At 37.8% G+C, this 17,164-nt stretch overlaps 1 protein-coding gene across 1 annotated transcript; it reads right to left on the reverse strand.

The window, feature by feature from the left end:
- Positions 1-4,442: 4,442 nt before the first annotated feature.
- Positions 4,443-16,056, reverse strand: LOC114521140. The gene is made up of 4 exons (XM_028541551.1): positions 15,923-16,056; positions 15,557-15,645; positions 7,097-9,374; positions 4,443-6,336 (listed from the first exon to the last, which is right to left on the reverse strand). The coding sequence occupies exons 3-4, from the start codon at positions 9,368-9,370 to the stop codon at positions 5,005-5,007; spliced, it is 3,606 nt and encodes a 1,201-aa protein (XP_028397352.1). The 5' UTR covers positions 9,371-9,374; positions 15,557-15,645; positions 15,923-16,056; the 3' UTR covers positions 4,443-5,004.
- Between the last annotated feature and the right edge of the window lie 1,108 nt (positions 16,057-17,164).

Genomic DNA, 17,164 nt, shown 5'->3' on the forward strand with positions numbered 1-17,164 from the left:
ACTTTTCGTATTTAGCATATTATAAATCCCCAGAGACTAAAATTCGTGAACACGGCATTCAAATTTTAACAATGTGTGATTTCAATAGTTTTCGTTTTTTTGAGGCATGCTATATATAGATTATATTATGTCTATATTCATGTGCGAGTTCAGGAATCATGGCACCAAGAATTAAAGAATCGCACACTAATTCTGAGAAATCTTTTTCTGAAAAATCCTCCGTATTAAAAAAAGCAAAATTTTAATAGAATGGATGTTCGTGTGAAGTGCAAGTTCTTTCCAGTGAAATTATTCGAATGTGAGCCCCGTTTTCACTATAACCGGAATAAGCGAATCGCTTGTCACAACATCTTCGTTTGCCTTTGGGCAATGCCAATGGTTAGTAGCAGTGCTGATTAGTTTTGATAGATTTTGACTTGGGTATATTTATTTCCACCGTCCAAATCTATCAAAACTAATCAGCATTGCTACTGATTTGAGCTATACAGCGTATAATTATCACACGAGAATGAAAGTTAACAAGAATTCCTGGGAAAGTCCTTGACATGTAATAGTAGCCTATCGATAACACTTGGTGAGCTCTCGGAAATTGTACTCACCGTATTCGTGCGAAAACACATTTCCTATCACAATTTGCTTTCCCAGTTCATGTCATGTGTAACAGCGCATTCGTGATTCGTGAACCAGCTTTACAACATTTACAACACAACTGGCTCTAATGTTTTCCCTGATTTTACTGAGTGAAAGGGAACAGTTTATACTCAAAGGCCAAGATAATTTAATTGTCACGAGAGACGGAAGTATGGATCAATTAAAATAAATACATTTACCAAGAATAAAATTGGATTGATTATAACTTTATAATATTGATTTAATTGAAAGCATGAAAGTAAAAACGCTGCAATTAAATTGTGGCGTGAGCAGTGGATTTTATACTCCGAGATTAAGCGCTAAAGCACACGTCTGCACGAGTTCAGTACACCTTGACGGTTGAGGAACATATAAGCACTTTTTCGCCGCCGATAAATAAACACTCAGACTTATAGGCTACTGCCTATTTAGAAACACTCGTTTTATCGCGTTTTATATATATTTCTTCCCAGGTGCCATACAACTGTGTCCCAAGCTTTAATCCTAACCTAATCATATATAGTGCGTCCAGGGGGTGTATTGCCAAAATTTTATCAAGGGGGGCTTGTTGATAAGTGCCATCAAAGTAAAAAAGTCATTTTTCAGATTTCTCTTGTTCGGCTTTGGTTTTTCGTTAGTATTCCTTCGCTAATTTTCCATCTTTTCTTCCAGTGGCATGTTGTTTGAAGATACTCCCAGCAATTCACTTACATGAATTTTCATTTCTGGCACGTAAGAACAAGACTCGTGGTCAGTGGTCACCCTGTACAGGGTGTATCAAAAAAAACGCAACCACTTAATATTCTAAAATTCATATTGTTCGTAAGCTCAATAGATTTTATGCCCCTGGGATTTTAAAATAGCTTCTAATCGTACAGTTCAACTGCTAATGGTCAAATCAGCTAAACTAATAATGGTGCAGCTAACAACCGAACAGCGAGTTTTTATTGTCGTGCATGATAACTTGAATGCTAAATGTCGACCTTGTAAAATAAATTGTAAATAAAATTTTACTCGTTAAATACTTTCAATTCAGCTCGTTGGTTTACGCACCCGACTTTGTTTACCGACGATTGTGCCGCTAGAATATGATTACAAGCTTTCTCGCATTCCAGAGGCCAAACGTCTTTTGTGTTGTAGGACAAAGAGGATATTCATGAATATTAAGTGGTTGCGTTTTTTTTGATACACCCTGTACATCAAAGTAAAAAATAATTCATTCTAATCAAATCGTTGTTCATTAAAATTTTTAAACACCAAGGGGATGTCAATAAAGTGAATGTATAATCATTACAATGGTGTTAATTACCAATTGTGTGATCGTACTAACAATAGAAATCATATCGAATTCATTAAACACAAATATCTTTTCAAGTTAACACTACGAAATATGGCAAAATATCCAGCAGTAAAAGACCCAATTTATCGTTCAACCGTCGATGACCTCTCCGTTTAAACAGCGTGGAATGTACGTCTGCATGTAACGGTACCATTGCCCGCACTTTGCTGCAGTTATTGTACCGATGTTTCTATTAAGGGCATCTAAGAGGAGATGGGTGCGGAACTCTCCCAAAGGTAGTCGTTGATTTCTTGCCGCGGCCCTATCACCCATCAAACGCTGAATTTCGGGGCGGGAAATGTCTGCTTTTATTGCTGCTTTAAGGGCGCTTATTGCTTGCTCCACAATGTTTAGGAATGGACTGTATGGAGGAAGTTTCCATAACTCGGTATTAGGAGCAGGGACAGGTGGATTGTTGTGTGCTGGTGCGCCGTCATATATAAAGATTACTTCCTCACCAGGATCAAGATTAAGGCGTGTTTGTGTAAGGAAATCAGCAAAGCGTTCACGGTTCATTCCTCCAAGAAATGCCGTGTGAAACACCAAGCCACCATTGGCGGATACAGCTAAGGCCACTGTCATGTTTCGTCCACGCTGTCCACAAACCTGCATGGCGATACGCTCTTTCACCCACTCTAGCTCTACCATGACTACGGGCGGTCCAAACGTTGTATCCGCATTCATCGATAAACACACAGTTGCGCAGGATAGCATGGTTCATGAACCATTCTGCATATTCTCTACGCTTTACAATCACATCAGGTCTATTTCTTTCGGTTGGCACACGTCGCACCAGTTTTAGTGTGAACAACATCCCATTCAGAGTTCGTGCAACTGTACTTTCATGGATTTCGGGTTTGTGTGGGAGACGTCTTCGTAATTCTCTATTGATGTGCACAAATGTTAGAACACAATTTTCGTTGATAATTTGCTCAAGACGCTCTCGCATTTCTTCGTCTACGCGGATGTTGTTTCTGCCGCCCCGTGGAAACTCATGGATTCGTCCTTCTCGGATGAAACGCGCGACAATCCCTCCCGCCGTCGACGGGTTAACTCCTAATGTATCTGCAACGAGTAAATAGTCTTCGTCTTCATTTTCAAAGGCTTGTACGATTCGATGCCTGTCTTGTTGTGAGATTCTATTTCGCCTGAACATTTCCACGTCTCCATACAGTGTACACTTTGTACTGACTCTATCACCTACACAGAAGACCTGACACGTCTTTATATGTTCGTCTGCGGAATGCTTACGTACTGTTTAAACAAAGCACGGATCCCTTGCACGTGTCTACTGATTGAATTTTAAAAATTTTTCACCACATCTTTGTAGCTATATTTTGTAGTGTTAACTTGAGAAGATATTTGTGTTTAATGAATTTGATATGAATTCTATTGTTAGTACGATCACACAATTGGTAATTTACACCATTGTAATGATTATACATTCATTTTATTGACACTCCTTTGGTGTTTAAAAATTTTATTGAACAACGATTTGAATAGAATGAATTATTTTTTACTTTGATGTATATTCTCTAGATTTCAATGGCCAGCATATTCACGCTATTGTACGTTTATTGCTTGACGTTGAATGCCTTTAGACGATAATGAATGGTTATGCATATTTAAATTTTCGTATTGAATATGAGCTTAATTCAATTCCCTGTCAAATCCGCCTACATTCATATTTTAACGTTCTGATGGTTGCTGGCTCACACAAATGATACCTTGTTTTATCGTTATGAGTAATGAATGGTGTATATGTGATTACAGACGCTTATTTATTTTTTTTACCAAAATGCTATGCCATGAACAACTGATAAGCCGCTAAATAACAGTTATTTATTTGGCTGCCAGTTTAACAACAAATGAATGTGACAAATGAATTGCTCTACCCGCACTTTATATTAAACTCTGAAATAAAAGTCAGACAGTAACTGCAGCTGATTAACATTTAGAACTATAATATATAGCCCCCCGCTGTTTGCTTCGCGGGCCTCTGAGGATTTAATTGACACTGCCTATAAAAAACCAAGAAAGCATCTAGTTCAGTCCAGTGAAATCCGATATATACTTGATAGGTCTATAATAGATATGAATAGCAATCAAAGGTTTTTACCGTTTTTAGTAACCATATTTTACTTTTATATTCTGTATGCGCGCCCTTGATTGCATGACGGTATTCCCATTCGACTGGAAGATTTCAATGTTTTTCTCTCAATCTTGCCTTTTAGCGAGAAAATACTCTCTCATTGACTAGTAGACACATAATTTGTGTCACACTCGGTGAATATGGGTGCGGGTAAGCGCGGGTTGAATATATATAGCAGGTGCATGTAGTGTCTCTATCAGTAAATTGGTTATTTTAAAATAGTGTAATTCTACCTTATTTATATGCGAAGAATAATTATTCGTCTGTATATAGGTATAACATACGTATATATTTCGATTCCCTCAAAGCTTTCGGTCCGTTGACTTCATGCATCAGTAAAATTATATACGTGGAATACAACACACAAGATAAATCATATATTGCTGTTCGTCATGCAAAATTACAAAAATATATCATGAAAACTTTAGTTAAGATGTTTTTTAAATGTATGAACTTGGACTCATCCACCGTTTAAGGTACACGCCTTTCTGACTTCGTTCACTGTCCACGGTTCCAGTGGCATTGTTAATGTCTGTTCTTTAAAACATCTCTACGATTATTTGTATAATTAATTTATATGGAATAGAATAAAGTAAATATCATTTACGATGGCTTTATTGAATATAATATCATTTACGATGGCTAATGCGTTGATTATAACAAATAATATTGCATAAGTTGAAAAAAGTTGAAATAATACTGCATGCAAAAGTTTTCTGGCTTAAGTCTTCAGATCACCAGCTGAACTGCCTCGCCCCATATTAGGGCTTATCAGCATGCCTAGGATACACTTTTAATTACTTAATGTAGTAACTACTGTAACTACTATAACTATAAAAATAGACGCTAATAATTCTTTTTGAGGTGACATTGAGGGGAGAATCTACTTTTTCCCAAACAAGTCCTTTCCAAGGTTGTAAGCTCGTTCCATTAATCCTGGTTTCTGCCTTTCGTTTTCTTTTCGAAGGAACTTTTGTGTTTCTTTGTTTTCTCGGTATTGTTTCCATGGATCATAGTCAGGTGTCGCCATGCTATTAATTTTTTCAGCTTTCTCCCGAGTATCTCTTAGGGACTTCACACGATCCATGAAACCTGGTTTGCCTTGTGATTCTTCTGATTGAATGAGAAGGTCAAGATATTCGACTTCTTGGAGGGGATCTTTTTTTAGGGCAATTTCTGATAGCCTTTGTAAGCCACGTTGCATCTCCGCAACAAACGAAAGAACAATCTCCTCTGTTTCGGAAAATTCCGCTTTAAGACGGTTGATTTCTGCCTCGACTTTTGTATACCCTTTCTCTGCTTCTTCCAACTTCGCCTTCTTACCATCATACTCTTGTGGGATTTCCTCGTATTCATCCACCATCCGAACTGAGTCATTTACATGAACCGACCAGTGACAGCGACCACGACATGCCTGGCAATTTCCATTTGTCATGGCTGCACACCCATCTTTATCTTCGCTCCTTGGAATACCACAAGGGTAGTGGCAGGTATTATTACAAGGAGGACAGTTGGTTACGTATGTACCGGATGGCAGGGGAACTTTCACTCTTTTTACTTGCGTCACTGTGTACTTAAAACTCTTGTTGTCATTAATATCATTGGCATGCTGTTTGAATATTCTCTCCTTCTGCTGAAGGCAGCTAAGAGTGTTTATTCCGCGGTTCATCCTATCCTGCAAGCTACTTACTCGAACTTCCAATTGCGCTCTCTCCTGCAACACCTCCTTCGTTAGAACAAGACTTCTGCTTTTCATTGTATTCAAACATTTGAAAAACGTCTCAAAACTGTTCATTCCCATTGACCAGAACATCGAGGCAAATACCTTATTAGCATTACTTCCGGAGTTGTCAGCGAAGAGTGCGCTGTTATTCAGCGGGAAATACGTATCTTCTTTACTGAGAATTCCGGCCTCTTGCAGGGATGGTAAGGCCTGAGGCGTATCGCCATCAGCAAAGGTGAATAAAACTGATATGTTCTTTTGGATATCTTTGCCAAACATGGACAGAATGCTGTCAAATACATAACGTTGGGTATGTGTAAGTCTTGGACTACCGGCTTGGGCAAGAAAGCAAATGGCGTCAATGTGATCAATTCCCCCGTCGCCACTGGTCTCGAAGAACTTGCGAACCTGTTCCGTTATGATTTTATCGTGTTTTATTCCTCTAGTGTCTCCAAACCCAGGAGTGTCCACAATAGTAAGAGTGTACGGTACCTATAGAAAACGGAAAATCACGGCAAAACATTAATTAGACTGATGATGACCATTAAGTACTTGAGTGCAGCGCTTCAAAACGTATGAAAACTTTCGGTTGCAGATGTGCGTTAATTTTTCTATGGTAGTCTAACCTATGAATTCGAAGGTATAATATCAATGTATTTCTCGTCACTTTTTCGCGTGATGCTGACATCTTTCATTTTATAGAAGGGCCTTCATTTTCAGCCTCATAAACTTCATTGCGAAACAAAAGTGGCACTACGAGTCATGCAGCATTTAACATGCCTTGCAAAGGCGAACAAAACAGAAGTCATTTCTATACTTTGCGCAACTCTGGCAATGGCAATGCAAGATATGTTGTATGAAAAATTTCTTTGAGGGTGAAGTTTGTCGAAATTTAACTTAAAGATTTCAAGAGTTCTTGATCCTTGTAAAAATCCGGTGTAAAAATATTTTATAGTTTTACATATTCAAAGACGTTTTTACCTTTATGCCTAATTTTTTCACTTCTGCGCTTTTAGGTACAGTATTTGCGTCAAAATAACGTATTTCTTCATGTGTCACTTTGACAGAAACAACTCGCAGCCATTTTGAAAAACCGCTTAGGGTGATTCTCGCGTAATAATCCGAGGTCGATTGACCTATCAGAAGCCCGAATTTTCAATAATCACCTTTATAATTATACTAATACTTATTACAAAATTTACCAATTTGAAGAGATGCAACATAAATAATATGGAAAAAATTGAGATCAAACCTTAAAACCTTTCAAATGTGGCAAGGTGTAGCATGTGACAAACTGCGTCTGGCTGCAAGTCTGTTTTCCAATACTCTCTGATCCTTGGTTGGAAGAATCTTCATGAATCAATTTCAGTCGAAAGGAATCTTCCCACTCGACTCCGAGAATATAATTGATCATAGCATTCACTGTTGTCGTTTTTCCTGAACCAGTTGATCCAACCATCATTATAACTTTATTTGGTACACTTGCTATTCGAGACTTTCTGGGTTCCAAGTCAATCTCATATTTACGTAATTTCAGATCAGGATCTTCAAATACATGAGTAAGAGGAAGAGTGTAGACAGCAAGTTTGCATTTTTGAGGTGGCTCGACAAGCTTGCACACACCAAGGATTTTTTCCGGACGGAACGTTGCCGGTTGTTTTGGGACAGGGATTCGATCACTGATAGGTTTGTTGTTGCTTTCCCGAGCTCCATCGCAGCTATCAGGAGAGGTTGCTGGCTTTGTATTCGCGGATAATACCTCACTGTATTCACCGACATTGATTTTTTGTTCTGCACAGATTCGGATGATGTATTTTGTAGCTGGTTTAAGTTCTTTAAGGATAACCGTTTGCCGAACTTTGTCGCTAGATTCAACATCAACACTTGACCACGTGTCCCCGCTTGCTTCATCCTTGTATTGAACCTTGTAACGCGTAATATCGTTTCCAGCTTGAACATTCCAGGAAATACGTAATTCATTTTCGCCTGCTTCTTCTTCTTTCAGGTTGTTGGGCGGGGGTTGTGAAATCAGATCCTCGTTCTCAATTTCTCCGTCTTCATAAAAGTAAAGAAAAGCCCCGGTTTCACCTTCATAGTCATGGGGAAGCGGTTCATCTGTTGCGAGGATTTTCATGGAACTGTCTTCTTTATTGACTGACTTTAAAATCACGAGATGTCTCAACGTTTCACGCACTTTTTTGTAGGTGGATTTTTCGTCAACTTTGATGATATTTTTCGTAACAACTTCGCTGTCATTCACATAGGCATCCATTTTCAAAATTTGTTCGTCTTCCTCGCACGCAATTTTGAACGTACAACAAAGTATAAACTTGATGTCTGGATCATAGAGCTCATTCTCTACAGCTTCTGGATTCACGACTGGAGTTTCTTTTATTGAGCGAATTATTCCCTGTAACTTCTTCATTTCTTGTTTTTTACAGTCAAGCCAATGTTCAAGAGCCTTGGAAGAAAAAGGTGACATTTCCTTCTCTTGGATGATTTGTGCCAACGCAGTTTCCTCAACTCCTCCACCTCGAATTTGGGGTCGAAGAACCGCCAGTATTTTCTTCTGTAAAAAGACTTTGTACAACTCTATCGTTTTCAAAAAATCTTTAAGTTGTCTTCCTAATCTTGGAAAATGGAAACATATTTCTTCCCTTGCCAGGTCGTTACATATCGCGATAACAGACAGGAGGTGCTCTTGGATTTCAGCAGTCTTGTTAACTAGATTTGAACTGATTTCTCTCACCATTCTTTGACATTTGCTGTCGATTGCACTCAATGGACATAAATACACTTTAATTGGAACTGCTTTTTCTCCGTTCTCACCGATCAGGGAAGGCAACTGTTTGTAGATTTTCACTGCATCTTCGTAATTTGTTGGACTTTCGTTGGTGCGGAAATCTCCATACATCTGGCAACGCATGTTTTCGGAGTTCTTCTTTTGATCTTCGGTGATATCAACAGACCCATGTCCGTCAACAGAGATGCCTGCCAAAGATTTAACCAAGACATCCATGTTTCCATGTACTTCTTTTACAGATTCGTTTTTTGAGACTTCTTTGTCAAATACCATGAATGCTTTTGCTCCGTACAGTATACCAACCACCACATCAGTTGCCATATCAGTATCAAACACCTCGGGATATTGGATTTTGCCTTTTCCTAAATGTTCCATTGTGAGCTGTTTAAGTTCCGTTGTTGTTTCATATTTCAGAACGACACGACATTGATGCTTTGACGTTTTGGTATCATTCAAATACTTTGCAGCTCCTTCCACATTAACTAGCCCGGACAGAAAACTCAACTTTAGGCTGGCTTCTATGTCAAGTGCACTTGTCTTATCTTCAACTGTGTTTTCTGTGAACACTTTGGAGTTAGTGAATGGTTGTAGTATAGTGTCGAGTGCAGCATTTAAATGGTCGGGAGACCACAACGTTTTGCCAAGAATCAACTTGTCTGAGCGACGATCGTAAAGCATTCCCAAGCCGAATGGCCGTCCAACACAAGAAATCATCTTTGCCATTTTTCTGCAATGGAAGAACAATTTAAAGTTAATGCTGCATACGTTTTTAAAAGGTCTATTCTTTGCGAGGTAACTTTGCAGCAACTGAGCCAGCCCAAGAATTTGGGATCCTGTCCAGTAGATTTGTTCTGACTGGCCCAGGGTCTTTCTATGAGTGTTGAGAAACACTCAAATTATATGTCGTATAAACATGGAAATATTTCCTTTAGAGAGCAGTAGCTTCGTGGTACAACCGTAGAGAGCTCAAAATACTGCATGGTGCATGGGCTGAACGAACTTCAGGCATGCAGGAGAGAAAATTGTTTATCATGCCAAAATTCTCAGGGCTTTTACAGAATTTAGAAATCACATACGGGATATGCAAGCAATCTTGAAGCCCCTGCAAGGACAGCTGAAGAAGATCCAAATTCCATATATTCGTGTTAACAGACCGTAAAGTTTTTGGAAGAAACTATTAATCCTGAGCGTGAATATATGAATACTAACCCCCTCCCCCACACTTAAGGATCTTCTGCGGCCCCTGCATGACCTCTCAAAATTTGAAATATTTCATGTCGCCCTAGCTAATCCATATTTTCTTCACCCGGCTGAAAATATTACCATTCGTAGAAAAGACAATATACTAATATGTATTATTTGAATTTTGAATTTTCTAGTCTTTGATCTCTCGAATACAATAATCATATTTTCACAAATTATAAGAATGGCATAGAGATAGGAGATCTGCTTGGCAGGGTTTTCAAAAATACTTTTAAGAGCAATCGTTGATCATATAATTATAGACGGCTCGCCTGTTATCGTAAAGTTCTGTTTATTATATCAATGGACTAAATTATGAGTAAAATAAAACACGCAAAGAGGACAAGTAAATCAGCCTTGAAAGACCATTGTAAAAGCGAATACTTATTATACCTTATATACCATAAAAACCGGCATACGGTCTTATACTATAATTTGAACCATTTTATTTTGGGAGAATCTAATATAGGAACGGCTTTTCCAACACAAATCTTCTTCGGTTCAATCCTATTGTTTTGTTGACTTTGAAATCATGCATGATTAACAAGAGAAGACAACTCTGCTTCCATCATGGGCAAGGATAAATTTCCCATAGAAGTTCATTGCGCTAGTCAGCACTGATTTGCAAGAGGAGCTAGATTAGGCCATTGATTAGATGGAAACTAGCTACTTGATCTGCCAACTAGGCTGAATAGTTTTACTTTTCGATAGGCAAATGAGAAAATTAAGAAAAGGGCTAGAAAATTCAGAAAAATTGAGTTATGAATAAAGAGTATGTCGCCGGATACCAACCAGCCGTTGATAATATTTGTTCTAAGTTCTAACTGCCTTTATACCTGCTGGAAGACCAATGCGATATTTTCCTTATGTATTAAATCAATAATGCAAAATTCTATAGCAAATGGTATACCATATACAGGTCTGTGACCGTGCAGCTCATATATGGTTACTTCCTGATGCATAATTTTACTTTGATTACAGTAGATATTCTTATTTTAGCATGACAACAATATTTCTACAATAGGAACCAGAATTCTGTATTATATATTTATATGGTTCCCTCACTCCTGCAAGATTTGCGAAAAAGTAATTTTAAATATAGGCTGGACTTTCCGCAGCGAGAGCTCAATATCATATAGATAGAGCAACTTCGCCGACGCGTATTTGTATTTTTTGTTATAAACGTTCAGTGCATGAATATTATATAGTTTCTGGTAGTACTGTAACAGCCATCATTAACTTTAGTAACTAATATTTACAAATGAAATATAAATTCCTGAATTTGTCAATAAACGCCAACTTTTTAATTGTAGTTAGTAGCAACTTGCAATTCTATTTCGTCATCAGTTACGTCACTAGGAAGTCACATGGGATATGCATGCGAAGATCAAGTATTCACTTGCACGCGTCGTTCAAAGTATTCCACTGCAAGTTTTACACGAGTACAGAATTCCGACTCAGAAAAACAAACTGTTGAAGCACCCGAGGAAGACGAACTTTTTGCCGATGCAGACATCAATGGACCCAACGAAATTGATAACTTATCGGCGAAATGAAGCAGTTTTCTTCGACAGTTAAACCAGTCCTTACAAACAATGGTGGGCACGATCATGGAAAAGTCGCTGAAACGCCTACAGGAAGACAAAACACCTCTCGCGAAACGAAAGAAATCACGCCTGGCTTCAGTGACACCTGAGCCTGAAGAAGTGGAAGATAACCAGAGCAGTGACGAAGACACATGCATATGGGTACTTTGTGGGTCATCAAAGGCCGACTTGGCTGAGAGCTTTCGAAACGCTCGACTCGGGCAAGAGTTGTCAAAAATTGAGAATGGTTTCGAAAAGAAAAACGGGATCAAACCCCCGGCCAGACAACTGTAACAGACTTGTGGGGCCACGAGTAGACCCAGAAATCTGGGCGAGAATATAGAACACACAGCAAAGCAGTTAATTGGACTTCGTGCCAGCGCAAACCAATCCAATCTGGCGAAAGCAGGAGTTATTCTTGCCAAATCAACCGACAAACTCCTGTCACTTAAAAGAACCGAAGCACAGAAAACTATCCAGCAGATTTCCAGCCTCGGTCTTTCAACTGGGGTACTGAATGGTGCCTTAATAAAAAAAATACTTACCTTGGCATGTAACATGTTCAGTTTCACCCCTGACATTGACTTATTTGCTTCCAGAATCAAATCTCAGGGATCAAGAAGATCAAGCCTCAGGGATTCTAGTGATCCCATACTGGCCAACACAGATATGGTGGCCAAAAGCAATGAACATGATTGTCCAAAAACCAAGTGTCTTTTTAAAAAGCAAGGAGCTATTATCACTTCCAAACCAACCAACGAGATACATCCCATGAATCCAAAGCTCTGCATGTCTTATGATATGGCACTTCCGCTGAAAAAGCAGGGGCTTTCGGACACAGCTTCAAAAGTCATCCAAAACTCTTGGCGCACAGAGCAAAAAAGCAATATGCGGGCAATATAATTATGGGCATGCATGCTACTTAAGTTAAAGGGACATTGGATACGGGTGTTGGGTATTGCTGCATCAGCATAGCACGATGTGCACTTTCATTAATAACAAACTTGTCCTGTCAGTTCAGTTTTGGTACACACCCCTTGTTTCGACGCTCCTTAAAGGAGTATTCACCGAAAAACCAACTCTGCTCAAAAACCATGAGATACGGGAAATGAACATCGTCTTAAACCTCCTAAAACAGTTCAACATTGTCGAAGAACTATCACTGAAAGTCACTCTTGACCGGGCAGCGATGCCAGACTTTGCAATCACAAGTATTGACAACAACAACATGAAAATTGGGGACGATGACTGTGTTTTCCATTTCAACAAACTACAAAATACCACGAAACCTGGTTCCAAACCACTGAAACTGTGTTTTAAGGCTTATCCGGTGGACAAAAAATTATGTGTCTTGCATGATCACCTACTGGAATATATACACACGGTCTTGCAACAGGCAAATATGGATATTTCTATTTTTAAAACTGCCAATACCAGAGCTGCTGCCACAACAGCAGCAGACGCAAGTCAGATATACCTTCAGACATTATCATGGCTAGTGCTGGATGGTCAAGTGAAAATACCTTTTGCAAAGTTTAAAAAAAAACGTTATTGACCAGGACTGGCAGGACACCAACTTTGGTAAAACGTTATTAAATTATGGTCAAATTAATGTTTAAACTGATATATTGTCAGAATGAAAGGTATTGTTTCTTTTCCAGTTGTTACTATTTTAAAAACTTTGACTCTGTACAGTTATACAATAAATCCTTGTTCCCAAACTTGCTGTGATTGCGCAGCTTTGAAGTCTCATGTGACTCCCTAGTGACGTGACTGATGACGAAATAGAATTTAAGGCTTACCTGCAAGTGTAAGTTGAAGTTTGATTGTGATTCTATGAGTAATCAGTGAGGAACTAGGGAATCTACCACCCAACACACTGTGTGAGAAAAATTACAAATAACAGACCCACCCTTATTGGGTGCAATCACAACTGCTTCAATAGCGAATACTCGATCTGCGCATGCATATCTCATGTGACTTCCTAGTTCCTTACTCATAACCATAGAAATAATAGACATAGAATGCGTACTGATACCTTTTCCCTTATAAAAATTTGTCTCCAAAGATGGCGGATTTATAAGGGCATTTTTCCCCGTTTCAGACTCCTGCGAGGAGTTTTTGGTGCCCGGTCGCGATGAGCGAGATATGAATATGAGTGAGTTTGAGAGAAAAGCTTGTTTTTGTTTTTGTTTTTGTTTTTGTTTGACTACCAGGGCCGTAGCTAGAAGCTTAATTGGAGGGGTGCATATTCATATATTCGTCATATGCCCGAATGATTTCTTTTGTATGCTATTGTTTCTATGGTATATAAACATGAATATATGAATATACACCCCCCCAATTAAGCGGTCTAGCTACGGCCCTGTTGACTACATTGTTTCATGAATTGACTGATGGAGTCTGATAGCTGTTCTCAGCTTTCGATCAATCTTTTTTCAAGCGTACATAAGTCATAATACGGAAAAAATGGAATCCTGCTTCGCTGTCGACTTTATAACGCAGTATTTTATTGTGTGAAAAATGAAAATTACCTCCACAAAGACAAGACATAACTTTTAGAGTGTGGAGTACATAATTAACACTTGATCTCCTCTGGTACTGAGGTACGCTAAATGATCTTTTTGATTGTATTAAACTCGTTTTATGTGTTCTTATTTATTCACAAAATGCACGAGAAGCGAAATAAAATATAGTCATAGTCATTTCTCTTCCCACGGCTTCAACTATTTATGCAGAAATAAAACCTTTTAAAAATTTATACATAGTGATATGTTTTTCGTAGCTAGGCAAAAAGTTTTTAACCATTTATCGTTGCATCAAAGCAACGTTATGGGGCAAATAATCAGTTCAAGCCAAATAACAATTTATGTAAACAAACGGTTGCATGTAAAAAAACAGAAAATCCTCAAAAAACAAAGGCAAAGCACAGTTGAAAAATTCGTTAGGCAATACTAATTGACAACCTATTACAATAAACATTATTCTCTACTAACTATAGTTCCTACATAACAATGAATATATATGGTGATAGGCCGTTGGTTTGTCAGTTGTGTGCTCAACGGTGAAAACCGACTCTTTCTCGATTATCGCTTGTCGCTTTTTCTGTTTTTCTAATTTTTTTTCTGTTCTGCAACTTAATGCCGAGCTGGGTTTGGCATTTTTGCCTCTGTGTGATATGCCTTTACCCAAAATTTAAGTTTTGAATCTAAAGTTTTTTTGAAAGATTTCTCACTCCTCGCAAGATTCAAAATGGCGCATTTAAAAGGGAACAGCATGAAAAAATGTGGGACACGTATTCGTGATAAGTACGCATTCTCATAACTCATATAATTATACATTATGGTAGTAAAAGCAATTTGATTGACTAATAGTTGACAGATAAATCGTGCAATCACGCAAAATCCAGTTATCTGCTAGCAGAAAACTGAGTTATCTGCAAGTGAGCCTGCGGTGGTTGACAAGCGGTAGTCATTTGAATGTATTTATGTATGAATAATTGATGTATTTTTGGATGTTACTATAAAATAAGGTTTTTCATTCGTTAATACTATTCTTCAAATGTATCATAAAACAATGATTGAATTCGGTTTTTCTGATATGCAGAGTTATCAAGGTATATAAGCGATAATGCGATATATTATCATTATTATAAGCGATAATGCGATTACAATCAAACTTCAACCCAACATTATTGACCTTTGGAAACTATGCAACAAAGATGCAAAACTTTGGTGAAAATTACTTCAATCTTCAGTTGCAAGGCCGTTCTAATTGCCTCTATAATTGCTGTGCAAAAACGAACAACTATAAGTTATTACTTCAGCAGTGAGTTTTCCAAATGTGTGCTTTGCCGAGAAAATCCACGACTTATCACTTCGAATTTAAATCAATATAAACTCATCATATTACATAATGATATTATTACGTATGTATCATTCATGTATAGTCAATACAACTAGTTTCAATTCCCAGAGTTTGAGAAAAGAGATATAATTGTAATCTACGATCGTTTTACATCTATACAAAGTGTAAAGCAATGTTTCATTTAATTAATTCACATTATTGAATATTGCCATACCTGAAGATATATACTTCCAATTTCAATACTATGCAGCTTAGTGGTTACCGAACAGCGATCGGTTTAATTTCAGCGTGTAAATCAAAGAGCTAAAATGCGAATAATGGTTTTAGAAACAAATAAACAAAACCAATGAAACTCAAAAGGAATTTTGTGCTTGAAGTGAAACCTATAAAGCTAGCTCTCGTGTATATAATTGCTGTTCAAGAAACGAATGACTCAGTTGCAAGTTCACCAGCAGTAGCATGAATGCGAACTTCACCAATGGCAATTTTTGATCATTATACTTCGAGGATCATGAAGCCTCAAAGATTTGAAAGAAGCTTAAAGTCCAAGGTTTTGAGAATTAGAATACCTTTGACGTACCTTTCTGGAGATACTTCAGTGACGACCACGAATTTAGCGCTTCAATTTCTGCAATTTCTGTGAAACTGAACGAACGATATTTTTACCTTCGTATACAGTCAAAGAGCTAAGAACAAATCAAGTTTACTGCGCGTTAGCACTGTGTGCCTCTAATAGCAGCATGTCCTTTTATACGCTCGAGGTGGTGAGATCCAAGAATTGCGAAATACAGGAATCGGGGAATCTGGGAATTGGAGTTTCATAGGAATTGGAATTTCATGGGAATTGAAATTCATAGCACTTCTCTTCTTTATAAGTCCGCTCTCCTTTCTAAGTATATATATCATCGTAAATCATAATCTGAGCCAAGGTGTTCGCTGATACTTGTGTCAATTGGGTTCTCTACTTAGTCCACTAGTACTATACATCTTTGTATATGTCTTTTGATAGACTTTTGTTCGATGAGGATATTGTGTCATTATTGAATTGGGAGCCTGTTTGAGTCTTGAGGAATATGCAATTTGCAGTAAATAATTTGCATATATTTGTTCAAATACTTTCCAATTGCTGCACTATAAATTACATTGCTTATTCTTGAATTCGGCAAAATTTGAGGAAAAACATTGTCATTGACATTAAGTAACTACGGTGGCACACAAGTGACATCGCAATTAATTACTGTGTTAATTAAAATAAAGACGAAACAGAATCAATCATTGCCGTTTAATCAGGTAATAAAAACACTTGCGATGCAGACAGGAACAATAGAAATGAAAGTAAAGGCGGCAGAAATATATGTTAGGGCAGTACAGAGGCAAGTAAGCACAATTCAGATACGTGTCTAGTACAAATGCAAGTAGGAGCTCTATAGATGCAAGTAAGAACATTACGGATGCAAGTAACAACGGTGCTGATGCAACTGTACAGATGCAAGTAAGAACAGCACAGACATTTTGTTTGATTGTTGTGCCACATGTGTTCACATGAACCTCACTTCCACATTTGTGACAAGAATATGAACCAGAAATAACTTCTTGAGAGCTGTTAGAACAAACCATGTTTACTTCAACAGTACTTATTTTAATAAAATATGCACAGTTTTATTCCAATGCTCCATTTACCCTTATTAAATATTTCTCGCTACTTCAATAACTGCTCGTCATACTTGATGAATTTGTGTATTTCGAAATGAAAAAATATATTCCGAAATTTCAATAGAAAGCAAAATACCAGAATACAATAATTGCGAGACTATACGTATAC

Source organism: Dendronephthya gigantea, unplaced genomic scaffold (genome assembly GCF_004324835.1).
Source record: "Dendronephthya gigantea isolate DGI-Jeju-01 unplaced genomic scaffold, DenGig_1.0 000019F, whole genome shotgun sequence".
Lineage (NCBI taxonomy): Eukaryota > Metazoa > Cnidaria > Anthozoa > Malacalcyonacea > Nephtheidae > Dendronephthya > Dendronephthya gigantea.

Bases quoted from the DNA above. Each gene is read 5' to 3' on its own strand.
- LOC114521140 (XM_028541551.1), bottom strand. From the start codon at position 9,370: ATGGCAAAGATGATTTCTTGTGTTGGACGGCCATTCGGCTTGGGAATG. The intron at 6,337-7,096 runs GTTTGATCTCAA...CGTTTTCTATAG, and splicing joins CACATTTGAAAGGTTTTAAG to GTACCGTACACTCTTACTAT.